The sequence below is a fragment of the Populus euphratica genome, unplaced genomic scaffold (genome assembly GCF_000495115.2).
Source record: "Populus euphratica unplaced genomic scaffold, PopEup_1.0 scaffold439.1, whole genome shotgun sequence".
NCBI classification, from domain to species: domain Eukaryota; kingdom Viridiplantae; phylum Streptophyta; class Magnoliopsida; order Malpighiales; family Salicaceae; genus Populus; species Populus euphratica.
The window spans coordinates 302,278-330,127 of NW_011500088.1; the positions used below are offsets into that span (position 1 = coordinate 302,278).

Sequence of the window (27,850 nt, forward strand, 5' to 3'; positions counted from 1 at the left end):
TTGTTAGGTTGTTCACATGAAATAAACAAGTAGTATTTATAGGTAAAAAACCACATATGCTAGTTACTCACACAAGAGAGATGAAGTTAAAATATTTTGATTTTTGTTGTGTTCTTCCATCTATTAGGAATGACCATATTATTAATTTTAAAAGAAAAGGAGTTATTGTAAGAGTTTTAGTAAAAAGTAAGTTCATTACTCAAAACAAGTTATTTATTGAGTGAAAAAAAAAATCAAGTATAACGGTTCTAAAAACTACCAGCTTATCACTAGTTAAAAATAGATAAAAAAAATAAATGAGCTCATATATATAGTTTTTTAGCCAAAAATAAATAAAAAACTTTTTAGTGATCAAAAGTGTAAGAGTATATTCGATGAAAGTTTATCCTTTTTATTTTTTAAAAAATTAAATGACAATACCAAAATGTTTGATAAGAGAATTTCTCATAGATTATTTTTTACTATATATGGGTTCTGGCAATAATAATATTTTTTAATGATGACATTCAACAATTAAAATAATTATGAATAAAATATATTTTTATGATGTCAAATTAAATTCTATGAAGACTTGATTAAGTGAAAATAAGTTTAGGCATTTTTTAGTCATGTTTGCATCCAAAAAATCCATATTGCTTCAATTTGATATGGAAAAATTCCTACATTATTAAAACCTTTAACATATATATTAAATTTATTAATTTTTGTTCTCATTAAAATAATTAATTCATAGGTGCTCAGAGACATTTGAGCTAACCCTTTTAATCCTAAAATTTATTTTTTTTCATGTTTTAATCATTACAAGTTGAGAAATAAATTAGAAATACATAGAAGAAAGAAAAAAAAAGGCATAAAATTTTGGATTGATTATAGACCATAAAAAAAAAAAAATTTGATTTTAATGTTAATTGGGCTCTTGTGATATTTTTTATATTTTAAAATTTTAAAAAATTGAAATTGAAATTTTTATATTTTTAAAACTTAAATTTTAATTTTTCAATTACTAGAAATGATCAAAACTTATTATAATACACAACTCTTCATTTATTATATTTTTTTATTAAAAAAAACTTGAGCAAGGGCAAGTGCACAAGCACGTAATTAATGCCTAATCATACCTCACTTTTTTAAATTACCTTTGAGTTTTTGTTTATTTTTTTTGTTTTAGAATAAAATTATTGAAATTATATTTAGAAAATTATTGGAATTATACCGATGTTTTTAAATAAAATTGACATTCTTGATAGTAATACTATTAAATATTTGCTCATGAATATTTGGGAAGAATAAAATATTGATTTATTATTTTTTATTGTTAGTTTTATATAATTATATTAATTTTTTTTTTCATATATCCGGTTCAAAATTATTGAGTCATGATTTTTTTAATTGAAAACTACTTTTCAAATCATGATATATTTTTATTTTAAAAAATAATATCTATTATATGAAAAAATATTTTTTTCAAAAAAATAAAAAAATAAAGTATTTTGATTAAAGAGGTACACTTCTTCTCCTTAATTTAAATTATTAAAAGTTTCTAAGAATATTTAATTTAGTTGCCTTTAGTTTTATTTAAAAAAATATGTTACTAATAAAAATATATTTTGTTAAAATAAAATAAATGTATGGATAAAAAAATTCTTAACTAAGAAATATTTTTTTCATAATTTAAATGGTTACCTTTTTTACCAAATATTTATTTTTATTATTATATAGCGTGAGACTGTACTATATACCTTACTAATTGGATTATCACTTGGAATTAATGAAATAACTATATTATTATCCAGAGATTATTTGGGCCTTTTCTTTGCCTTCGTTCATTCCTACACTCCTTTCGGCCGCCCTTCGAAAAACGCCAGGTCTTTAAAATTAAACAGAGAGAGAAACAAATTCATATCAGATCACAAAAAAAAGAAGGAAAAAACTTCAATCAATTTCAAATTCCATCCCTGAATCGAAACCTAACAAAGAAAAATCCTGTCAACGATCTCACCTTTTCAACTCTCCAAAATGGTAGCCGGAGCAGAAAACGATGCCGGATTGAAAAAACTCGAGTACCTCTCCCTCGTCTCCAAGGTCTGCAGCGAACTCGAAACTCACTTAGGGTTTGGCGATAAAATTCTAGCTGAGTTCATCACCGAGTTAGGTCGGAATTGCGACACAGTAGATGAGTTCGACGCCAAACTGAAGGAAAACGGAGCTGAAATGCCTGATTACTTTGTACGGACATTGCTGACGATTATTCACGCGATTTTGCCGCCTAAAGCGGAGAAGGAGGCGAAAAAGGATATGGAGAGCGATGGTTCAGGTAAAGATTCTAAATTTAAAGCTCTTTCGATTCAAGATAGCAGAGACAGAGTGAAAGAAATTGATATGGAATTGGAAATTGAAGCTAAAGAGAAAAGTAGAAGAGAGAATGAGGAAAGGCATAGAGAAAGAGATACCGAAGATAAACATGGAAGGACAGATAGGAGGGATGGAGATAGGGATAGATATAGAGATAGAGAGAGAGAAAGAGATAGGTATGATAGAGATGATAGGAGGAGAGATAGAGAGAGGAGAGATGGGTATGATAGAGAGGATGGTGAAGGTGAGAGGGAGAGAAGAAATGTGAGACACGGTTATGATAGAGAGGATGGTGGAGGTGAGAGGGAGAGAAGGAATGTGAGACACGGTTATGATAGAGAGGATGGTGGAGGTGAGAGGGAGAGAAGGAATGTGAGACAAGGGTATGGTGGTGGGAATAGTAATGAGCTGGAATTGTATGGGGTTTATAAGGGGAGGGTGTCCAGGGTGATGGATACGGGATGTTTTGTGCAGTTGAGTGATTTCAGGGGGAAGGAGGGTTTGGTTCATGTTTCACAGATTGCAACTAGGAGACTTGGGAATGCGAAGGATGCTGTGAAGAGGGATCAGGAGGTTTTTGTTAAGGTGATTTCGATTTCGGGGAACAAGTTGAGTCTTTCGATGAGGGATGTTGATCAGGATAGTGGGAAGGATTTGCTTCCCTTGAAGAAGCGGGATGAGGAGGATGGTTTTAGGAGTAATGCTTTGGGGTCATCTAAGGAGGGGCCAGTGGCTAGGACGGGGTTGTCAGGGATTAGGATCGTGGAGGAGGAGGAGGATACTGGTCCATCAAGGAGGCCTTTGAAGAGAATGAGCTCTCCAGAGAAGTGGGAAGCGAAACAGTTGATTGCCTCAGGAGTTTTGAGTGTGCAAGAGCACCCCATGTATGATGATGAAGTAGATGGGTTTCTTTATCAAGAAGAGGGAGTTGAGGAAGAGCTTGAGATTGAGATGAATGAGGATGAGCCTGCATTTTTGCAAGGACAGACTAGGTATTCTGTTGATATGTCACCAGTTAAGATTTTTAAGAATCCTGAAGGTTCGTTGAGTCGTGCAGCTGCTCTTCAGTCTGCACTTATAAAGGAGAGGAGAGAAGTGAGGGACCAGCAGCAGAGGACTATGCTTGATTCGATACCAAAGGATCTTAATCGACCTTGGGAAGACCCAATGCCTGAGACTGGTGAGAGGCATCTTGCCCAGGAGCTGCGTGGTGTTGGCTTATCTGCTTATGACATGCCTGAATGGAAGAAGGATGCATTTGGGAAAGCACTGACATTTGGGCAGCGATCCAAGTTGTCTATCCAGGAACAGAGGCAGAGCTTGCCAATTTACAAATTGAAAAAAGAGTTAATTCAGGCTATCCATGAAAATCAGGTTTTGGTCGTTATTGGTGAGACAGGTTCAGGCAAGACTACCCAGGTGACACAGTATCTTGCTGAGGCAGGTTATACCACAAGGGGTAAGATTGGATGTACTCAGCCTCGTAGGGTGGCTGCTATGTCTGTAGCCAAGAGGGTGGCTGAAGAGTTTGGTTGTCGTTTAGGTGAGGAAGTTGGCTATGCCATTCGTTTTGAGGATTGCACTGGACCAGATACTGTGATCAAGTATATGACAGATGGTATGCTTCTTAGGGAGATTTTGATTGATGAAAACCTTTCTCAATACTCAGTGATAATGCTTGATGAAGCTCATGAGAGAACAATTAACACTGATGTCCTTTTTGGGTTACTCAAGAAACTTGTGAAGAGAAGACCTGATCTTCGCTTGATTGTCACATCAGCCACACTGGATGCGGAGAAATTTTCAGGGTATTTCTTCAACTGTAACATATTCACGATTCCTGGGAGAACATTTCCTGTGGAGATATTGTACACCAAACAGCCAGAAAGTGACTACTTAGATGCATCTCTGATTACTGTCTTGCAAATCCACTTGACGGAACCTGAAGGTGATGTACTTCTATTCTTGACAGGTCAGGAGGAGATTGATTTTGCATGCCAGTCTCTTTATGAGAGGATGAAAGGGTTAGGAAAAAATGTTCCTGAATTGATCATATTACCTGTTTATAGTGCTCTTCCTAGTGAAATGCAATCAAGAATTTTTGAACCTGTCCCCCCTGGGAAGAGGAAGGTGGTTGTGGCAACCAATATTGCTGAAGCTTCTTTAACAATTGATGGAATTTTTTATGTTATTGATCCTGGATTTGCCAAGCAGAATGTGTATAATCCAAAGCAAGGGCTTGATTCTCTGGTTATAACACCAATTTCGCAAGCATCTGCCAAGCAACGAGCTGGACGTGGTGGGCGTACTGGGCCTGGAAAATGTTATCGTCTTTACACAGAAAGTGCATACCGCAATGAGATGTCTCCCACCTCGGTTCCAGAAATCCAAAGAGTTAATCTAGGATTCACTACACTTACAATGAAGGCCATGGGAATCAATGACCTTTTGTCTTTTGATTTTATGGATCCGCCTTCACCCCAGGCCCTGATTTCTGCATTGGAACAGCTATATAGCCTTGGAGCTCTGGATGAGGAAGGACTTCTGACCAAACTAGGGAGGAAAATGGCAGAATTTCCTCTGGAACCACCATTGTCGAAAATGTTGCTGGCCAGTGTAGACCTTGGGTGCACCGATGAGATTTTAACTATTATTTCCATGATCACTACTGGTAACATCTTTTACAGACCACGAGAAAAACAAGCGATGGCTGATCAGAAGAGGGCTAAGTTTTTCCAGCCCGAGGGAGACCATCTGACTTTGCTTGCTGTATACGAGGCTTGGAAAGCCAAGAACTTTTCAGGACCTTGGTGTTTTGAGAACTTTGTCCAATCTCGATCGTTGAGGAGAGCACAGGATGTCAGAAAACAGCTTCTAAGCATAATGGACAAGTAAAATATGCAACTTGCATTGTTTTAGCTACTGTTTTTTTCATGTTATTTTATCAGCCTTTCACAATGTTGTCTTTATTTATGCTCACTGTTGATTTTCTGAGCCTTGTGCATGATTAAGAAAAATGATATTTGGCCTTGGTCAATATGGTTGTGGTCGACTATTGTAGAATTATAGTGATATACTTATTATTGCAAATTATAGGATACTGACATGCATGTTACTGAGCATGCTAGAATGAAAAGGCTGCTAATTGCATATTTGTCCTGATATATATGACATATTCTGCCCATGTTTTTGAATTGGTGAGGCTAGGATTATCTTCTTTTTTATTTTTATTTTTCAATTTGTCACTAATTCAATTAGTATGCCTACACTTGTTTATGGGGATGACAGGGGAATCACATCTAACTGCCAGTCAATCAAGCCAAGTCAAGGTTCATTTGGTTGCAATTTTTGTATGTTTTATATGCCGCATTTTATTACTTTCGGAACCTGTGAGATATGATGAATTTTCTCATCCCTTGAATTGTGTGAGTGCACTCTGAGTGGTAAAACTAATCCTCTGCCAGTATGTAATGCCATTTGTCTAGGATATTCATAGATAGTTGTTGCTAATGATTATTCCAGTTCATTGTCTGTCAATTTTTAAACTAGTGCATGTTGTCTGCATGCATGATTATAACTCAGACCGCTGTTGGATTTCAGGTATAAATTGGATGTTGTTAGTGCTGGGAAGAATTTTACCAAGATAAGGAAAGCAATTACAGCTGGATTCTTTTTCCATGTGGCTAGAAAGGACCCGCAGGAGGGTTATAGGACTTTAGTTGAGAACCAGCCAGTTTATATCCACCCCAGCAGTGCACTTTTCCAGAGACAACCGGACTGGGTCATATACCACGAGCTGGTAATGACTACAAAGGAGTACATGCGTGAGGGCACTGTTGTAGATCCCAAATGGCTCGTGGAACTTGCTCCCAGATTCTTTAAAGTGGCAGATCCTACAAAAATGAGCAAGCGAAAGCGTCAAGAGCGTGTTGAACCTCTCTATGATAGATATCACGAACCTAATTCATGGCGGCTGAGTAAACGACGAGCTTAATGTGTTTTGAGTTATTTTTATCAACAAGTTTTCAATCTTAATTAATCTTTTCTTGCTACAAAACATAGCTGTACATATTCTGTCTTGAATCTTGATTATGTAATGAGGAAATCTAGAAACATGTATATCCCTAGAAGATAACAAGCGAGGTCCTCTGGTCTTCTTGACATGAATATGTTCAACACTTTTGCTGCCGATAACAATCATTTGGATCAATTTAAGGCTGGTGGAAATTAACTAGTTTGTCGGGTAAAATCACTCGGAATGTCCGGCCCGAGAACATTTAGGATTGAGGGATAGGTACACCTCCAAGTGCCTACTGAGTCAAGCGATTAGTGCCTGGAGAGCATTGCACGAAAAGATGCCAATGAAAGATGCCTGGTAAGTTCCAAGCTCTTTCTGTTTTTCAACGCTCTTTTTTTTTGTTTGGCTGCTTGGTATTCTTTAGGTTTTGCCCTTTGAGCCCTGAACCTGTCAGCATTTGTACACGAGAAGCAAACTAGTTGTTTTGGAAAGTGGGAAACCATTTTGGATATCTCTCTCCGCACAGGTACAAGTCTGCTAGAAGCTCATTTAGGGAATAGTTAAGACAGTTTCCCTCCGAGCAGTGAAACAAAAATTGCCTATGAAAATCGGGTTGAAAGCAAGTTGACGACCGTTGTTAGTATAGAAAAGAGTTGGAAAAGTTCAACGTAAGCTAGATTTTGTTAAGCCCAGGAGGTTGGTTGAAATTTATTTTTTTTAGATTTTTGGATATTTTAATTGTTAATATTAAAAATAAATTTTAAAAAATGAAAAAATATATTATTTTAATGAAATTCTGGAAAAAAAAAAAAGCACAGTAAAAAACAAATTCTAAACATCCCAAATGAACGGTGCTGTGTATGAGTTCAAAACTGCTATGAAACCTAACAATTCTGAATTTGAAACCTTATATGCGGAAAAAGACTACATTGTGAATTTGTCCTCGTTAATTGTGAATTTGTTCTCCTTTTTCTTCAGCCTTGGCTACATGGCTAGAAGTGTGGAGCCTTTTTCTTCGAACAATTACCATTATAAAATTCTTTTTTTTTTTTTGAAGAACACGGAATAATTTTTTCATTCAAAAAATTATGTAAAGATTATAGCTATGAAAGTTGTCTTAATATTTTACATTTGAAATAATCTAAGTATAAGATATCAATTCTATTTCATTCAAATTAAAAATGATCGTATTTATACTTGTAGACTAAAAAATTAATTTATTTTATTTGACTTGTGATAAAAAATAAATTCATGACAGTAAACGAAAATACAAAAAACAAATTAATGTTTTACATTATTAAAAAATTACGTGTATATAAAAAAATATATTATCATTGTGTTTTTTATTTGAAAAATAATTAAAAAACACATGATAAAAATTTATAGAAAACCTCCTACACATGTTTTCTGAACTCCATAAAAACTAGTTTTTCAATTATCTAAATAATGAAATATTATATGTAAATAAGAAATTTAAAGTTTCCTATTTCCACTTCAATTTTATTTAAAATTGAAATATTCCTCTATTTTTAAACAATCCTCGATTTATTTAATAAGATGCCCGAGCTTATTTTGGTTTTCTTGCTACAGAATCAACTCATCCCATATTCTGCAAGTAGGATTGCATTAATCTGTCGAGCACATTTAGACTTATCTTTCCAAACATAACCAGAGAGCTATGGAGATATTTTCGAAGACATTGGTGAATGTCCTGGAAAATAAAACTGTTCATCAACTAGCATGGTATTGACACCTAATTTCTTGTTTAATCACCGATCAGAAAATAAAATGGCACGCCCCTTCAACGTTTATACACACAAATGATTGACACACCATTCCTCTAACTATAAATTTGCTGCAAGCTCGGATCCCTGTTAACGTGCCTTGAATTGTCCTGCTCCACACCGTTCTGCAAATCCGCTACTTCCAGCAATTGCATAGCCTAAAACAGAGTTGATGACTTTGATCTAGACTTTGATCTACCCATGAAGATATGCACTTTACAAGGCAGCATAGGTCATGGTAAGTCCAGTGAAATTGACCAAAAAGCACAACATTTCAGAAACTCAAGTTTTCAAGACCTTGGAAGCATATTAGCATGTTTAAAAACACCATATATTCACATCTACAAGGCAATACTATTTTAAGTTTTAACCCTTTTCCAGAAAATGTGGGTGTTGTCTGCATCGTCTACATCTAAAAGACTAGCTGCTTAAGCTCCCCTTTTCTGACATTGAGTTCAAAATCTACCAGCTCCTGCATTGCTATAAAGACAAAGAACATGTTTTTAATTCTCTAGCCAAATGTTTATGAACAAACAACAGTTTCTATGAACAATTTTCAAGGCCAGCTTCCAGCAAAAATGTGCTGCATCGTAAGAATGTTGTCAATATAGAAGATAACTCAAGGGTTCATCAGCCAGGATTTTCAAACACCTCATTGAATATGTATAACTGGAATGATCATTAAGCATGTAGTCAATGGTATTCTTAAACAAGATAGATTTAAGATTTCAGATACTCATTATTTTTTGAAAAATGTCACGTGAATTCCATCATCAAAGTCACTAGAATTAGAAAAAATAAAAAATCAACAAATCAGAGACCTATTAATTATAGTTTGGTGCTTGGTACTAGTTACTAGAGACTCGCTGATGACTTTAAATAAACAGGCTTTACTTATCAAGTTATTCTCCAACGTTTACAGTTGTAAGCGCAAAATGCAGTAATATTTACCAAATCATGAACATTAAAAAACCGGGTCTAATCTAGACAGTAAACCTACTAATATTTCTCATAGTTGTAGAAGGCTGTAGAAAACACAGTTTTCAACTATAAAATCACAAATGGAGTTGATTTATGAGCAGCAACTGTTGGTGACAGTAAAAAAATTTCATAGTAAACCATCTAAGAACTTGCAGATGATACCAGCAACATAAAAAATACAACTGATATTGATGCAAACATTAAAGGTTCAATTATGAGCAATCTAGATCAACATACCATCATGCCCAATCTAAAAAGAAAAATCAGACCACAAGAGAAATCACATAGTTGATCAATGATTTAAAACTGCAACTTAGTGCTGTGTATTCTCATGCAGGATCACAGTAATAGGGATGATTTAAGGCATTACAAGTTACCTGACTTTACTTGGAGCCATTTCCAACATCTCCCACACACTACTCCTTTAACACTTCTGAAACCTCCTTGTCTTTACCAGTATTGTGGTGGGATGTCTTTTCAGAACTTTGAAGCTGCATTGATATTTCTTGATGAGCAAAAGTGTCTGTGCTAGTTATTTCACAAGTCACTTCAGAAACTTTAATGATTTTGTCCGTAAGTACTTCATCTGCTTCTTCAGCTGCATGCTGATCCTTACAAACAGCTTCCTGGGTTGAAGTTACACTGAAAACAGATGGATAAATAAATTATATCATTTTAAAAAAGACGCCTGAATAACAACAAACATGTTAAGCTAGCAAATATGCAAGAAGACAGTAGAGCAAAGAGTTGTACCTGTCATTAACAGTATCTTCAGGTAAAATTGCACTGGCAATTTCCTCTTGCCGCCTCCTCTTATTGCTCTGACCTTTCCCATGCTGAGAATCAACAGAATTATCTAAAGATGAATTGTCAACGCGTCGTTTCCTTTCAGCCTGTGGTGCTAGATCAGAAATTGGGAATGTGAGCCTTTCATTTGCAACTTCCACGATATCATATTCAACACTGCATGACTCCTTAGAAATATCTCCTTTAGGAGGCACTTCAAGTATCACTTTTGGCTCACCATAAGCATATCTAATAGGTTGACTCTTGTCAAAAAATTGTACCGACTTGGGCTTTTTCCCACAGTATCCATTGGAAGAATCCAATTTTCCAGCTGTCAAACTTGTGTCTTCGTGGCCAGACATCCCAGACTCCTCGCTCTTTGACAAGGGCTTCTCAGGGGAATTTTTGAAGACCAATTCAGAGCAACGCTTTATCCAAGAAAAACGAGCAGAGTTAGGGTGGGGAGCAACACTTTTTTTTGGTGTAGGGGAGTTGAGTCCACCTACATTGCTGGCAGCATCTAATTTTCCATAAGAAGCCAAATCAGTATCTTGTACAGTACTTTGTTGCTTCAAACGTCTTATTGTAGATATTTTCTGGCGGCTAGACTCCATATTGGATAGTTGCATCTCTTCCATTTCCATATCATCCAAGGCAAGTTTCAAATTATCCAATTTTTTTAGTTGCTCAATCTGAACATAAATCTCTTCTCTCTCTCCACGTAACAGTTGCCTTTGTTTCTCTAATTTTTGTGTCTGACCCTTGAGATCCTCAATGGATTTATTCAGCATTGCCCATTCCCCATCCCTTCGCTCACGGTCTAAATTTATCTCCATTCTCTCAGCATCAAGTTTCTTCATTTCTAAAGTAACTTGTTCCAACTCTTTTTCTGCTTTTTCTCTAAGAGAAGCAATGTGTTGAAGCTCACTTCTCTTTTCTAGCTCAAAAGCTTTCTCTTTATCCCTTAAATAGCTTTCTATCTCTTCACGCCTTTTATCAATACTGCTCTCCAGTTCCCTCTTCTGCATCTCAATGCCCAACAAGAAGTCTGAATGTTCCTTCTGAATCCTGTTGAACCATTCAGAGCGCTCCTGTTCCATTTTATTCATGAAATCTTCACGCTCATGATTAAGAGACTCAACATCTTTCTTGTGTTGATCTCGTATTTCTTTCTTCTCTAGTCTAAGGCTATCACGCTCTTCTTTGAGTAACCTGGAAACAGCTTCTCTCTCTTCAGCTACACGTTCGGCTTCCTTCCTTAGCTCTTCTCTTTTTTCATCAATCAACTCCCACTCAGTTTCAAATTTGCCCTTCTCATTTTTCAGTCTGTCTTCCTCAGCCACAAGTTCTAGTTTCTGTGCCCTAAGAGTGTCAACTTCTTCTTTCAGTTTCATCTCTAAAGCTGCATATTCATTTGTTTCACTTGTCATGGTCTGTAGTTTCTCCTTTGCACAGTCAACTTGTTTCCTTTTGTCTTCCAAAGAGTCCAACGACTTCTGAAGATCTAGCTTTGTTTTGTTAATCTCTTCTCTTTCTTGCAGCAGAAGAGCTCTTGTCAATTCAATATCCTTCTCAACAACATTCAAACTTCTTTCTTTATCATCAAGAAAGTTGATCCTGTCTGTCACATCCTTTTCCTTATCTACCAAGGCTCTTGATTGAACCTCCAAGTCATGTTCCTTTTCTAGCACTAGGTCCTCCCTCTGTTTAAGATCAACCTCTCTCAGTTCCCAAGCCCGTCTCTTGGCTTCAATTTCATCTTCCACCAATTTGCGTTTCTTGTCCAGCTCTGCTTCGAATTCTGAATTCCTTGTTCTCAAAACATTCTCATGACTGGCAGTAACTTTTTGAATTTCAACCTGCATTTTGAACAACAAATTTCAAAATAATAATCTGATAAGAGAAAAATGTTTAAAGTACTCAAAATGGAAATGAATCCCAACTTTAGCAAAAGAAAAAACTCACCAATTCCTTGCTGGCAAGCTTTTCCTGGAAAACAAGTAGCTCTTGTTCTCTCTTGCTTAGTTGAGCTTCTCTCTCAATAACAGCCTACATGCACTCAAAAGAAAAGGTAGAGGTATATAAGTATAGCAATCTGACACGTCGACAATAAATTTGAGAAAACACTGACCTCCTCTCTTTGAGACAAGGAAGCAATGGTCAGCTCCAGCTTGGATTTCTCATCATTTAGGGCTCTAAGTTCCTTCTCAATATTTTCTTTTGAGACTTCCAGAACTTTTTCAAGTTGATTTAGCTCTTGAGATTTATTGGCAACATAATCCTCCCTCTGGTTCAGCAAAGCTTGTCCATCAAGTAAACTTTCCTGTTCCTGCTGCAAAACCTTCCGTCTTTCACTCAAAGATTGTCTCTCAAGACCGATCTCCTTCTCTTTTGCATCACAACTACGAAAAGGGGGGGAAAACACGTTAAGAAACTCACAACCAAATTTCTAGAGAACAAAACAACTGTTGGTCAAATGTTACAACAAATATGCAATGATGTGTGCACAGTTGAGTTGCTTAAAAACTAAAAAAATATGTCTGTTTATGTTTGTGTTTCTGCATTATCATCAAACAAGGCCTTTTTTTGCCTATTAGTTTATGTCAGGCAAACTAATCATCTACCATTCCTTTACAGCCTGTTTGGAACCAATTCTGAGATAAGATTCAATTTAGTTCTACAACTAATTTGAACCAATCAAAGATCAAAATTGAATTTTGCATTTGAATCAAGCAGAGTTCATTTGAAATCAATTATTAGCAATAAATCATTTTCCCATGTTTCACCCAAAATGAATAGCCTCTCAAATATTTTGCAATCTGATCCCTTTTTTTCTTTTTTCTTTTTAATCTCTACCACAACTTTCTGCCAAACCCAATTTATTGGAAGAATTATGTTCACCACTCAAACAACCTGCCAACTTTTGCATTTCCAATTTCTATCTATATCCTGCATCTTGATAAGTGATGAAACTCAACTTATGATCACAACCCAATAAACGAATTACACAGCCCAACTCCACAAGGAATAAAATAGCTGGCATGGTTAACTAGTGTTTCTTAATAAAATAGCATGACCAGGTAAGAAAACAATTGCAGATAATTGAAGAAATGACCCCAAACAATGAGCCATGCATCACTGTCCCCAAACACCAAAAATAAAGACTCGTAGACATTGGTGGCTGCATTCATTGTTTACAAAAGAATTAAAGACCAGTAAAGCCTTTGCATTCTAATGAAATATGCAGACGTTTGATACCAAAGTTTTCAAACAGGTTGTTAAATCAAACCATGGAACTAAATGACATTACAAATCATCACATTGAAAATCTACGATTAAGCTAAATGCTATAGTGTCAGTTCACTGGGCAAATAAAACGGAGAGAGTAAGATGATGGTTGGAATATTTACTCGGTTTTGAAAGCCGTCATACGCCTGCTAAGATCAGCTTCACGTGCCTCAACTTCCTGGAGCTTTCTTTCTGCAGCTCGATGATACCTGCTAGCTTCTGCTTGCAAAGCTTCAGCAGCATGCAGTTTTGCCTCAGCATCTAAAAACTTTTTCTGGGCATCTTGTACCATATCGCGGGCCTCAGACAACTTAGAGTCAGCTGCAACCTTGGTTTCAGCAGATTCTGCCCGCATCTCATGCAATGCTTTCTCCATCTACAAAAAATCCATCAGAAAACCTTAAGAATTCTATAACAACGATTGGCACAAATTGGAAAAAGGGAAAGAAAGAAGCCCCCAAAAAATCTTACACTTGATATACACTCTTTCTCAACTCCTAAAGCCTTCTTCAAACTTTCTTCTCGTTTCCTCGCCTCAGCTAAGGCAGATAAATGTGAAGCTTGATCACGCCTACGCATTAAATCAGCTGTTTCGGCAGACGATTTCATTTGATCATATTTCGAAGTCCACTCTTTTTTTTCCAATATGAGAAGCCCCATATGGTATTGAAGGTCAAACATCTACATGAAATTACACCAGTCAAAAAAACTCCACCCACTCATGTAACAAAATTAACTACAGTTGTAACATTTAATCCACCATTAAAGCAATAATTATTACAAGCACGCTCAAACACAGAAAATTGATTCCTTCTCAAAAATAATGACACCAACTTTCTACTTCCATTATTCTTGAATCACAGATTAATTACTAATTATCCAAACCCAAAAATTTAAAAGGAAAATCATTCATCCTAGCCCAAAAAATGAAGTAATTAAGAGTAATACCACAGTTACCTGAGTTTAATCACTATTAATTTAACTCTTCCCTAAACTACCATAACAAAAAAAAAATACAGTCAATTTACAAATTAGGGTTTTCTCCAATTTCCTTCCTTCTTCGTAAGAAAAAAGAAAATAAAAGCAACAATAAATTAAATAAAAAGATGAAAAAAAAGAAAGCAAACCTCGGCTTCAAGATTTGCAATATAGGCAATAAGAGCAGCCTTATCTCTTCTTTTAACGGATTCTTCATCAAATCCAGCCTCTTTAAGTCGTTTCCAGATCTTCTCGTCAGTTAAAGGAGTCTTCGAGACTATAGCACTTGACGTTAACGATAAAGCCCTACCACTGCCATTGCTTGGCGTGATCGGACTCGTCATCTCCTGAGTCCGATTCCTAACTTAAGAAACCCTAGAATTCAGATCCTGAAAAAGGAAGGAAAAAGTGGAGAGTAATTGAGTCACCGAGTTCTCGTGGGTCTGCCTTTCTTTTCTTTACTTTTTAGTTCACCACTCCAGAGCAAAGTGGAGACTGAGTTGGCGAGTCGTGGAATTATTTATGACTTGGCGTGGTTATAGACCAGGGAGAGGAGAAGCGACGCCGTACAGGTGTTGGTGAAATTGAGTTTTAAGCGCCTTTTAAATTTTGGATTAGCGGCTTAATTTTGATTAATTAGAGAATCATGGGACTCATAATCTTGTCTTCTTGTTACCGGAGATAGAGATTGACAGTCCAAGATTTTGCGACTTATATCAAATTCTAATCAATACTTATATTTTTTTGTTTTTATATTTTAAAAATATTTTTAAAAAATTTTAAATTTTTTTATTTTTTACTTTAAATTAATATTTTATTATTATTTTAAATCACTGATTTCAAAAATAATTTTAAAAAAATAAAAAATATATTATTTTGATATATTTTTAAATAAAAAATATTTTAAAAAATAATTATAACTATATTTCTAAACAATCTTAACTTAATTTTATAGATATGATTTTTTTTAAATGAGCAAATTATTTGAAATACTTATAATAATTGATCTAAAAATATATCAAACAAAATAGTTTTTTGAATTTTTTAAATAATTTTGGTTATTTTAAATTTTAAAAAATATAGTTAAGTTTTATATTTTCAAAACTAAAAAAATCAAGATAAACTGAATCAAACTTAAAAACCTTATTGTAAATTAAAAACTTAGTTTAAAATAACCCACTAATTAATTTGGCATCCAGTTCATTTTTTTAAAATCCATTTTAGTTAAAAAATTTAATCTAAATTTAAATAGTTTAAAGAATTGTTTGAGTGTGAGTTTAAACCTGGTTTTTATCAAAATTTAAATTTAATTTTTTTATTAATTTTAAATTGTTTTGATATAATAATATTAAAATAAATTTTAAAAAATATAAAAAAAATTATTTTAATTTTATTTTAAGTAAAAAATATTTAAGAAACAACTGCTACTGTATCCTTGATAAAGATAGATAAAGGTTCTTTACCGCCGTGTTATTCTTATCTCATGGGATCTCACATCAAACTGACAGAATGAGATTCTTGAAAAGGCATCCCCAAGGAAACGACTCCCTGAAAATAATTATTATTGCGAACATTATTTTTTCATAAAAATCTTTCGAAAAATAAAATATAAAATGGATTTGCATCATACACTGTATTCTTCGTGGCTCTCTTGTGCAATATTTTAAATGCTAATCATGAAGGATTGATTGGTTTTGTATTTTTTTAATATTATCCCATATTGATTTTTTTGCTTATTATATCACTTTATTTACCTTAAAATACATTAAACTTAAGGAGAACCACCAAAAATCTATTTATTTATAAACTGTTTTCCTGTAATATTGACAATAAAAAGTAAAATGATTAAATTAGGTTGATACATTCGGAAAACTACATCACCCAATAAATAGGTGTATTCAATAAATTTGGGGTGTTCACATACCTTTTTCAAGTATTAATTTAATCTAGATGTTAATTTTTTCAATGCAAAGTTTATTTATCCAAAAGGCAAAGACTTTCTTTAACAAAAAAGCCGCCTGAAAATTAAGCAACACAGGCCCCACATGACAAAAATGTTTTTGGCCCGCACGTTTAAATTATAAATAACTCTGAAAAATGTGACGAAAACATTGTATTGTTTTTATTTTTTTTGTTTTTTATATAATATTGGTTTCTTTTTTTTTTAATTTTTTAAATTAGATTTGCTATTTTTTAAAATATTAAACTCATTAAAAATTTAGTTATGTAATTTAAAAAAACAATGTGAATTACTATAATATTTCCCTACATAATTTTTTTATAATTTATTTTTTTCAAACTGATCTTTGTTGATTTTTTATTTTCATGTCGAATTGGTTAAGAATTTAACTTTATTATTTTTTAAAAAATAACATTATGAGTTGCTATAATATTTCTCCCATATAATTTTTGTTTTGCTGCAGTATCTTGCCGAGTGTTTTTTTAAATTATTTTTATTAAATTTATTTTTTTAATATTGAGCTGACGGAGAATTGAGTTTTAATTTTTTTCTTATAGTTTTTTATTGTTTATTTTTTTCCAAAATTGAATTGTTTTTATTTTTTTTTATTGTTTCAGAATTGTTTTTGTCGATTTTATTGGTTAAGAATTACAACTTTAGAATATAGTATTTTCCTACTTGGTTTTTTTCCTTTTGTTTTATTTTTTAAAATTATCTTTGTCAATTTTATTTAATATTAAATTAGTATATAATTTAGTTTTGTAGTTTTTTCTAAAAAATATTATAAATTAAAATAGTTTTTTTTATATAATTTTTTTAACAAACTATGATAATGTATAAGCTCACAATATCATGCGGGTCTAATATCTAGTTGGAAGAGATTTTTCGTCTGTTAGTCTTTTATTTTTTTAGATTGTAATAATATATTAATATTAAAAATATTAAATTATTATTTTATATATTTCAAAATAAAAATAAAAAATAATCAACACCGCAACACCAAACATAAATTAAAAAACAAAAATATCATTGACCCATGCGGTATTTATATTATAAAGACATCTATATTAGCAATGCATTGGTTGAATGGAAACGAAGGGAATATGAGCGTGAAAGGATTATTGGACTTCTTAGGATATTGATTTTGCGAACAACAAATCAATAGGTGAAAATATTCCTAACTTGAATAGAAAAGTATTAATTTGATAAAATTTGATTGATGCAATTGGTTGATGAGTGATTTAATTACCTCAATTAAACTCGGTTTAAATTAATAAAATAAAAATAAGATTTATATTTTAAAATAAATAATATTATTTTAATAAACAAAATTATAAAATATGAATATTATTATTTTGTCCGGTGAAGCCAAAAACAGACGCGTGTGTCGATGCGCTCCACATCTTCAAGATAGTGAAAATGTCTTCTATCTACATTTGCTGAGGGAATTTCTGTGTGAAAAGGCTGGTAGAGATGGATACATCTCTAGATCATGCTACTTAGTTTCTTCAACGAGGATAAACTGGAAGCACATCAAAGATGCTGGTGAGGATTCGTTGAGATAACTGCACTGCCATTTCTTCGAAGGAACGCAATGCAATGACAGTGGCTAGAATTTCACTATATTTGAAGCCACTCTCTGGACTCTGGCCAATGAAATCATTTCATTCATGATTTTCAAGATCTTGCACGCCACCAATAATAAAAATATAACCACAAGTTGATTTGATCTCATCTAATTTTGAAATTCTATTAACATCACTGAATCTAAATAAATCCATTGTAGTTCATGGTATCTTTTTAAATATTTTATTAATTAGATTATCAATGTTCAATGCTCATGATTGAAATCATATATATATCTACCTATTTTACGCATAATACATATTATGTCAAGTCGAGTAAAATTAATTAAGTATATTATATTTTTTTATAATCAAAATATATTTTATTAATCAAATTATCGAAGTTCTTAAATATTTTATTAATTACTCTTAAATATTTTATTAATCAAATTAGCGATATTATGTTCAATGCTCATGATTAAAATTATATATATATTTACCCAGTTTAAGCATAATACATATTATATTAGGTCGAGGTCGAGTGAAGTTAATTAAGTATATTATATCAGATCAAATTTGATTAAATATATCAAACTTTTAATAATTTAAACATACTCATATTATATTTATATTGAATAACAACTTAAACGTTATTTTTTTAATTGAATATTAACATAATAAGAATTACTCCCATGTCTAACATTAGAGTCAACTAGTTTGAAGATAAGAATAAAATAATTCATGCCTACTAGATTTGTAGGGTATTTAGTGGACCGTGAGGATTAGTCGTGATGCGCGAAAGCTGGCCGGAAACAATAATTCATAAGAGAAAAGCATGTCATCATCCTTTATTCACCATCTAATTAGAAATAAAATTGTTGAATCCACTGTGCACTACTAGACGAAGAAGGATCAAGAGGAAACCATATTATATATATAGTAAAATGTTCCAGGGTAATAATAACAGGGTTCATTCACTCTATTATTATAACACACAACAAACGATAATTATTCGTGCAAGAAGCATAATATATGGCTCTGTTAGCTAATAAAGAGGATGGAGGGGTCGCAGCAACACTCGTCAATAAGGCAGCAGCAACACAAAGCTGCAAGGCTGTAACCAGAAATTCAAGAAATATTTATGTTATACCACTTTCATAGACCAAGAACCAAGAGCAAGACAAGTAAAACAAGGGTTTTCTTTCTTTTTTGGGTATTCTAATCCATATAATTCAGTCAGTAATATTTTAACAAGTTCCAAAAGAATTACCATCCCTCGAGGAAACCAGGTTCTCTCCGAGGTGGTGGAGCAGCATAATACTGTGGAGGTGGCACCACTGGAGGTCCCTGATAATAACCTGCCAGCCAACACACGGAAAAGTAAAGGAGGAAACAACCATAAAATGATCTCAAGATAAACATAGTTAATCTTGAAAAGGAACTAGAATAGCATAAGATGTGCAATATCAAGAGCAAAAGAAAAACGATGATATCATAAGATCTGATAAAACGAAAACCCAAGGATAAAAAAAATTAAAAAATCCTTCAAGACATAAGTCGATTCTCGAGCGATCCTAAAGAGAATCTTTTGTACACATAGACTGAAGAAAAAGAGGAAAACCCCATATCATAATTAAGTAGAAAAACGAAGCCTGCATCTTTGAAAGGAATGTCAGAAGAGAAAGCAGCAGCAGCAGCTAACAGAAGAGATTAATATAAAAGATGAGAAAGATAGATGATTACCTTGAGCAGGGTATGGATAAGCATACTTGGGATCACTCATCTCTACCGAGACTATCCAGTCTCAAGAATTTCAGGTGTGAAGATTGAAGGAGGTGCAGAAATGCTTTTGTCGACAGCTAGAAGCTGCAGGGGACCTGAATCATGGCATGGGAAGATGATGTGAACATGTCAGAAGAGGTGATGTCTTGCTTTGCTTTTGTATCAAACAATGCAACTGTGACAATAATTGTTTTTTGATGAATTTTTTATTTAAAAATATATTAAAATATTTTTTGTTTTTTAAAATATTTTATTAATATTAATATATTAAAAGAAAATTAAGATAAAATTTCTAAAAATATTTTTTTAAATGCAAAAATTAACGCAACCTAACCCACCGTTAGCATCACACATCAAGTACCTTCTACATTGTTCCTGGGTGGATATTATATTATTTTCGTTTACCTAAAAGTTATTCTCTCTTATGTAATAAACTTTTCTTAATATATTTTTTTTTAATTTTTAGCATAGGTTGCTTATGTGATTGGGCAGTCCTGTTTGTCATTCTCTGAAAATGACACTGGGAGTTTCTCAATGGTAAATTGTGCTGTGACGTGGAAGCTTAAGGTGGTATCTATTGTATTATAATAATTGTTTTTTAAAATATTTTTAAGAATAAATATATGAAAATAATATTTTTTATTTTTTAAAAAATATTTTGAATTTTAACATATAAAACAATTCAAAAGTATTAAAAAAATAATTTCAAACAAATAATTTTTACAACATTTTTAAAATATAGTTTTAACAACAAAAACAAAAAACCTCTAAGATTACTTATCATGTTTTTTTTCCCTTTGTAGTTACAAATAAGCTGTTTCAACTTTATTTTTTTTAAATAAACAACATATTGATATTAATTAATTTACAATCCATCCATCGTAATTATTTATATATTTATATTATGAGACCGAGACCGAAAGTTTAGATGCTCAAGGCGATAGAGGGAGAGGAAAAACAGTCAAGAAAGGTCTTTTCAATTTCTTAATTGATGTATTTTGACGTGTCATTTTTATAACCGTTTAAATAAAGTACCGCAGTAGGAGCAATCAATGATACACGTACCACGTGGACGCAGAACCACACATGCAATCTTAATTTCAGAGGCAGTTGGGGAACGCGATTTAATCTGTTTTTTTTTTTAATATTTATTTTTTTTATTAAAATTTAATATAATTTATATATTTTAGATTTTTTAACGTGATGATGTTAAAATAATTTTTAAAAAATAAAAAAATATCATTATCATGCATTTCAGCATGAAAAATTATTTAAAAAGCAATCGGTACCACACTATTAAAATTTAATTTTATTTGTCAAATATAAAGCAATAAATGAAAATAATGGTGGATAGGATCATGGTTGTTGTTAAAAATATTTTTATTTTTTTTAAATTACTTTTTAATATTATCATATTAAAATAATAATATATAAATATAAATAATATAATATGAAGGTGTTAAATGGAAGTTGTAGTATTAACAAGAAATGAGAATTAACAATATATTAGAAAGGTTTAGTGTCTTTTTTACTATTTATCTGGGCTCAAAACAGATTAGTATAATGGCGAGTCAGTCCTTGTCACAAAGAAGTCAATTCTTGCTATAAAGAGCTGCAATAACAGTAAAAGAAGAGTTTAATTATGTTTTTATTGGGATATATTTTGGTATTGAATTGATGATCAAGAAGAAAATGGTCATTTCGAGTTTGCTTTAAGCATCAACTAGGCACACACCCCACTATACTAAAAAGACTTAGTGTCCTTTTTAATGTCTACTTGGACTCAAAATATTTTGGATAAAAACAGTGTAATGGCAGTCTAGTCCTTGTCACAAAAAATTATAAAGGCAATATGAGAGGGGTGGGGATGTCTTTTTCACTATGATACATTCGGCATTGAATAAATAATTAAGAAAAAAATAATCACTTCGAGTTTTGATGGAGCTGCCCTGAGCGTCAACTAGGCTCGCACCCTCCACATGAGGAAACTTGCACCACAACCAAACCCATGCGTCATGTGGCAAGACCTAGATGTGTATTGATGCTCTAAATTATAATAAAAATTAAAATATTTATACCATAAATAATAGTATTTTTGACATTAGTGTTTTTAACTATAATAGAAATAGTAATATATATGGCACAAATAATAGTATTTTTAATATTAATATTTTTAATTATAATAAAAATGATAATATTTATGGTACAAATAATAATAATTTTTAATTTTATCCTTCTAATCAATTATATGGTTTTTTTTAATGGTAATATCATGTTGGACTTGGACGTGACTGCGTCCAACTTCATGCTGGGTCTAGACACGTCCACACCTAACCGCACTTCGATTTTGTTAATATATTAATGTGTGTTATAAATATTATTATTTCTTTTATAATTTAAAGTGTTAATATTAAAATTATTATTATTTTTATTTATAATTTAAAGTGTTCATATAAAAAATATTATCATTTTATTATTATAAAATAATTAATAATTTTTTAAAAATATTATTAATATTAAAAATATAATTTTTTGTATTATAAATTTTTATAATATTTTTTATAAAAATAAAAAATAAACCCATAGCACGGGCATTCAACTAGTGACATCTGGGATATGTGAATTAGGTAGTGACTAGGAGGAGGCTAGGAGGTGGTGGTGACTAGAATGTGTTGATGAGGAGGAGATGCGAATGGCTAGGAAAATAATTTGTGGAGGAGGGGAAGAGCAACGTAGCTCTTGGCCTTGTGTGATAAAAAAATAGCCGTTGGCTAAGAAGAGCGGGTTACCAAGGAGAATGCGACACAATACTGACTTCCATGAGACTCATCGCTTTGCCTTGGGGTGTCTGCCTAAGAATTTGCGGGGTGTTGGCCTGAATGGTCTGAATGGAGCTGTCCGTTCGGGTCTAGTTTGAACTTCTTGCATGTCAAGCCGTTCAAGCTTCGTCTGAAAGGTCAGGAGGGCGTGCTATTCGGTCCAGGCCCGAACGGCTTGAAGGGCACGTTGTTCAGGCCTGGCATGAATATTCTGGATTTTTTTTATGTTGCACAGACAATAATTCAAGAATTTAATTTAAATTCTTGAATTTATGGATGAAAGTATAGTTTTTGTTTTTTGTTAAGTTAGATTTTATTTTTAAAACTTGATCTACTCAAATTAAAAGTGGGTCAGATAGGGAACATGCCGGGTGAAAAAAGTTCTTCATCAGATCCGATCTGACCAGGTTAGAGGCAAAAGTGAAGGATGAATTTAGATGTTCCAAGACAAAAGTAGAGCGAAATCCTGTTCCAAATCGATACATTGAAATACCTAATGTTAAATATATATCTTCAAATATATAAAAAATAATATTATAATACGGAATTCAAAACAAAACGTCAAAATTAACCGATATCAAACTTTTCATGCTGATTGAAAATCTGGAATTACTTCCAGAACGGGCACGAAGTGAAATAAAACAAGGTTTTTTCTTGCCTTTGGTTTTTACAAGATCGGAGTTATTGCACCCAGGTAAATAAATAAATAAATAAAAAACGAATTTCTCTGTCCGATGTCCCATTTCCTCGAATTTAACAGCAGCAGCAATGCCACTGTCACCAGCTTCGGCGGTCGAACAAGCATATATCCGACGACAAGTGGACCGGTAAGCAGATCTCCGATGACACGAAACCTTTTTATATTCCTCTCCTATTGGTTCCTCGGTTAGCATCTTTTAGGTGATCGTTGCTATGATTGTCTTGTTGTTATGCTGAATTGGCTTGGGTTTTGAAGCTTTTTTCTGGATTTTGGGTTTCGAAGCTTGTTACTGGGTTTGGGTTTTGATACTGCTACTTGTTTGAGAGAATGTGTCTGTTACACGCTATCTCCTAGATAGTTCAAATTCTTGCAATTGCGCACAAGTTGTTTGTTTTTTTTTCCACAATGATTTCTCTGAAAGTTCATAGCTTTGTTTGTTTTCTTTAGTTGGGATCTCCTTCCATATAAAAAATCATGTATTGATGCACTAATAGAGGTGGTGGGCTCCTAGGCTGTGCTGGCTATGAAGATGATCAAGAGAGGAGTTGATTGTCTTATAATTTGTAGATTAATGGATTAGAATTAAAATTTGGTTTCGTTAGAGTTACTAAACAATAAATGGCCTTGTGTTGGAAGTTTTTTATGGTGGGGTGTGGCAAAATCCAACTTCTACCTCACTCAAGACTCGATGAGTCAACCTTCGAAGTCAACTTGGTTTTTTTTTTTAAAGGTCCTGATTTCCGAGAAGCCAGAATTAAAAGAACCCAACAAAGCTTTCAAGCTTCTTTTTTCATTTTGATCATAGTGATAATAATGCACAAAAATTATGTTCCACTTATTGTGCTTGTATTGTTGCACATAAACCCTCTTCCTGAATTAATTACAGGGGTAAGAGGTGCAAAGTTTAGGTGCATAGAGCGGGAGAGACGAGCACTTCTTCAGTTCAAAAAAGACCTTATTGATGATTATGGTGTTCTTTCTTCTTGGGGGGGCGAAGAAGAGAAAAGAGATTGCTGCAAATGGAGAGGAGTTGGCTGTGACAACATAACTGGTCATGTTACTTTGCTTGATCTCCATTCCTCACCTGTGTACGAAAATCTTTTTACGCCTCTAGGAGGTAAGGTTAGCGATTCATTACTCGAGTTACAGTATTTGAATTACTTGGACCTGAGTTTGAATAATTTTGATGAGAGTATGATCGATTTTATTGGCTCCTTAACCAGCCTGAGATACTTGAACCTCTCCTACAACTTTTTCACTGTAATTATTCCCTATCAGCTTGGGAACCTCTCAAGATTGCAGTCTCTTGATCTCAGCTATAGTTTTGATGCCAGTGTAGAAAATCTTGACTGGCTTTCTCATCTTTCTTCTCTGGAGCGTCTTGATTTAAGTGGTTCCAACCTCAGTAAGGTAAATGACTGGCTGCAAGTGATTACAAACCTCCCGCGCCTAAAAGAACTGCGATTGAATCAGTGTGGTCTTCCAGATATAATTCCTTCACCTCTTTCTTTTGTCAACTCTTCTAAATTTCTTGCTGTTCTTCATCTCTCTAATAACAATCTTTCTTCTGCTATATACCCCTGGCTGTACAACTTTAGTAAAAGCCTGGTTGACCTTGACCTTTCTGGTAACCAGTTAAAAGGTTCGATTCCAGATGCATTCAGAAACATGAGTGCTCTCACAAATCTTGTTCTTTCTGGTAATCAGCTTGAAGGTGGCATTCCAAGATCTCTTGGGGAGACGTGCAGCTTGCATGTGCTAGATTTGTGCCACAACCATATCAGTGAGGACCTTTCGGATCTCGTGCAGAACTTATACGGACGCACAGAGAGATCCCTGGAGATTTTGAGATTATGTCAGAATCAACTTGATGGTTCATTGCCTGATATTGCTAGATTTTCTTCCTTGAGAGAATTGGATATCTCATGTAATCGACTCAATGGGCTTATACCTGAAAGTATTGGATTCCTTTCCAAGCTTGAGCATTTTGATGTTTCTTTTAATTCTTTTCAAGGTTTGGTGTCTGGAGAACATTTTTCTAACCTCTCCAACTTACAGAACTTGGATTTGTCTTATAATTCCTTAGTTTTGAGATTCAAATCTGATTGGGACCCCACTTTTCAATTGAACACCATTCGTCTTAGTTCATGCAACATGGGGCCTTTTTTCCCACAATGGCTTCGAACTCAGAGAAATGTCCATTTGCTTGATATCTCCAGTGCTAATATTTCAGATAAAATCCCTAATTGGTTTTGGAACCTGTTGCCTACCTTGGCTTTCTTAAATCTATCTCACAACTTGATGAGTGGAACGCTGCCAGATTTATTGTCAGTTGATGTGGTTGATGGTACATTCCCTGGGTTTGACTTGAGTTTTAATCAGTTTGAGGGTCTACTGCCAGCTTTTCCTTCTACGACATCCTCATTGATTCTTTCTAACAATTTATTTTCAGGTCCAATTTCTCATATATGCAATATTGCTGGTGAGATATTGAGCTTCCTTGATCTGTCAAACAATCTGTTGTCTGGACAACTTCCAAATTGTTTCATGAATTGGAAGAGACTGGTTGTTCTGAATCTGGCTAACAACAACTTGTCAGGCAAAATTCCAAGCTCTGTCGGATCATTGTTTCTCCTTCAAACATTGAGTTTACACAACAATAAACTCTACGGAGAATTGCCAGTGTCTTTAAAAAACTGTAGCATGTTGAAATTTTTGGACCTTGGTGAAAATCGATTATCTGGAGAAATACCAGCTTGGATAGGAGAAAGCCTCTCATCCTTGATGTTCCTTTCCCTTCAATCTAATGAATTCCTTGGAAGCATCCCGCCACATATTTGTCAGCTAAGAAATATTAGGATCTTGGACCTCTCCCTAAACAATATCACTGGAGCCATACCGGAGTGTCTCGACAATCTAACTGCTATGGTTCTAAGAGGGGAAGCAGAAACTGTCATTGACAATCTTTACTTGACAAAGAGACGTGGAGCAGTTTTTTCTGGAGGCTACTATATCAATAAGGCATGGGTTGGATGGAAAGGAAGGGATTATGAATATGAGAGAAATCTTGGACTGTTGCGTGTCATTGATTTTTCAGGCAACAATTTATCTGGAGAAATTCCAGAGGAAATAACTGGCCTGCTTGAGTTGGTTGCACTGAACTTGTCAGGAAATAATTTAACTGGAGTAATCCCTCAAAAGATTGGCCAGTTGAAATTGTTAGAATCTCTCGATTTGTCAAGAAATCATTTCTATGGTGCAATTCCACTCACAATGGCTGTTCTAAATTTTTTAAGTTGCTTGAATGTCTCCTACAATAATTTGTCTGGGAAAATTCCATTGAGCACTCAGCTTCAAAGCTTTGATGCATCAGCTTTTACAGGCAATCCTGCACTGTGTGGTCTACCAGTCACCCAGAAATGCCTTGGAGATGTTGATGTGCCTCAAAGTCCAGTGATGAATGATGTAATCCAAGACAATCAAAAAACTGTGCATGAGTTCAGTATGTGGTTTTATATTGGCATGGAAAATGGTTTTTTTGTATCTTTTTTGGGATTTTCGGGTGCATTACTGCTCAAGCATTCTTGGAGACATGGCTATTTCCAGTTTTTGGATGAATCATTGGAATTCCTCTGCTTGATACTGAGAGCGCATAAAGCAAAACAAAAAAGGCTACACCCAAACTCTTGCAGTTAGGTTTGAGAGACAGTCTTTACACATTATGCTTACAAGGTAAAATGTTATTCTTCTTTTTGGTTATCCAGAATTGGCTTTGGTTCAAATTGCTCATAATTATTTGGAAAAATAAAATAAAATTGCAGACTTGTAATTTGTTAATTTATACTGTGTTTCTGGTACCAGGATTCTCTGCTACCCCAGAATCGTGGTTCTTTTGCTTGTGGAGAAGTCTTCGTCATTGTTTTTGTAGCTTGTTGCTGTATTCATAGTTTGGTAAATCACCTTTCTTCGAATCATCTGTCTTTACTGGAAGCATCAAAATTTTTCTTTCTGCTTCAAGGTTGAACATATTTTGATGTGTTATGCAACAGCTGTGCCTGTAGTTGGTAGATTAATTTAATGCTGTTGCTGGTCTTTTAATGAAAGTGGAAGGATGCTCAAGTGATTTGTGCTGAATGAACCTCAACATTTTGAGATGATCTTCTCCGTCATGTTCTATAAATTCTTTTCTAAACATTGCCGCATTACATTTTATGTTCTGGTAGCTATATCTAATAAATGCATGGTAGTCTTTTATTGGGATGGACACATGAACTGGCAAAGTTCTGTGGTTTATGGCCTGAAATAATGACACTGATTAAAAAGAGAATAAATAATTTCTTGAAGCAAACCTCGATAAAAAATTTCAGAGATTAAACGAGAGAATGGACTTTGGTAATGATGGATAGATCAATTGCTGAGCAGTTATAGGAACAAAGCCAGGATTTGAGTAATTTGATAAATTCGTTGTGCATTGTGTTTTGAGCCTGGTCCCAGATAATCTGAGCTCTTTCCAAGTAATCCTTCCTGTCTGCCTGTGCTTGTAACTTTAGGCCTGCGAACATTTTTGAATGCGATGATATGTTGTGGATATCTTCAGCGTTCTGCATTTACAAGGCTGGCTTGCAACAAGTTGTCAAGTGAAATTTCAAATTCCAAGGGATCATTATTGCAGCTTGAGCATTGAATTTATGCAACAACAGCCTCCATGGAGTTTCATGGAATCTCAGCATGTTGAAATATTGGAACTAAGTTGAAATAAATTATCTGGGCTCTGGAGAAATCCCAGCTTGGATCGAGGAAAGCCCGTCAGTCACGATATTTCTTTCCCTACAATTTA

General features: G+C 33.8%; 3 protein-coding genes across 4 annotated transcripts; 2 read left to right on the top strand and 1 right to left on the bottom strand.

Moving 5' to 3' along the window:
- Positions 1 to 1,796: 1,796 nt before the first annotated feature.
- On the top strand, positions 1,797 to 6,586 carry LOC105109061 (probable pre-mRNA-splicing factor ATP-dependent RNA helicase). The gene is made up of 2 exons (XM_011003649.1): positions 1,797 to 5,243; positions 5,953 to 6,586. Exons 1-2 carry the CDS (start codon positions 2,017 to 2,019, stop codon positions 6,344 to 6,346), a joined length of 3,621 nt encoding a protein of 1,206 aa, XP_011001951.1. The 5' UTR covers positions 1,797 to 2,016; the 3' UTR covers positions 6,347 to 6,586.
- Positions 6,587 to 7,964: 1,378 nt separating this feature from the next.
- On the bottom strand, positions 7,965 to 14,721 carry LOC105109062 (putative nuclear matrix constituent protein 1-like protein). The gene is given in 8 exon segments (XM_011003650.1): positions 7,965 to 8,634; positions 9,513 to 9,777; positions 9,889 to 11,780; positions 11,887 to 12,021; positions 12,023 to 12,323; positions 13,332 to 13,585; positions 13,681 to 13,890; positions 14,337 to 14,721. Coding segments are annotated over 7 exon segments (3,213 nt in total). The 5' UTR covers positions 14,532 to 14,721; the 3' UTR covers positions 7,965 to 8,634; positions 9,513 to 9,551.
- A 7,382-nt stretch (positions 14,722 to 22,103) lies between these two features.
- LOC105109063 (probable LRR receptor-like serine/threonine-protein kinase At4g36180) lies at positions 22,104 to 27,187 on the top strand. 2 transcript variants are annotated; one of them, XM_011003652.1, is made up of 3 exons: positions 22,104 to 22,338; positions 23,900 to 26,745; positions 26,875 to 27,187. In XM_011003652.1, the coding sequence occupies exons 1-2, from the start codon at positions 22,314 to 22,316 to the stop codon at positions 26,707 to 26,709; spliced, it is 2,835 nt and encodes a 944-aa protein (XP_011001954.1). In that variant the 5' UTR covers positions 22,104 to 22,313; the 3' UTR covers positions 26,710 to 26,745; positions 26,875 to 27,187. The 2 variants fall into 2 exon arrangements, with proteins under 2 accessions (XP_011001954.1, XP_011001953.1); XM_011003651.1 differs by lacking the exon at positions 22,104 to 22,338 and adding an exon at positions 22,371 to 23,007.
- Positions 27,188 to 27,850: the final 663 nt, after the last annotated feature.

What these genes read in the sequence shown, in the direction of transcription:
- LOC105109061 (XM_011003649.1), top strand. Translation starts at nt 2,017, where the DNA reads ATGGTAGCCGGAGCAGAAAACGATGCCGGATTGAAAAAACTCGAGTAC. An exon ending in CTTCTAAGCATAATGGACAA is followed by an intron (nt 5,244 to 5,952) that starts GTAAAATATGCA and finishes GTTGGATTTCAG; the next exon opens with GTATAAATTGGATGTTGTTA.
- LOC105109063 (XM_011003651.1), top strand. Translation starts at nt 22,902, where the DNA reads ATGCTGATTGAAAATCTGGAATTACTTCCAGAACGGGCACGAAGTGAA. An exon ending in ATCGGAGTTATTGCACCCAG is followed by an intron (nt 23,008 to 23,899) that starts GTAAATAAATAA and finishes AATTAATTACAG; the next exon opens with GGGTAAGAGGTGCAAAGTTT.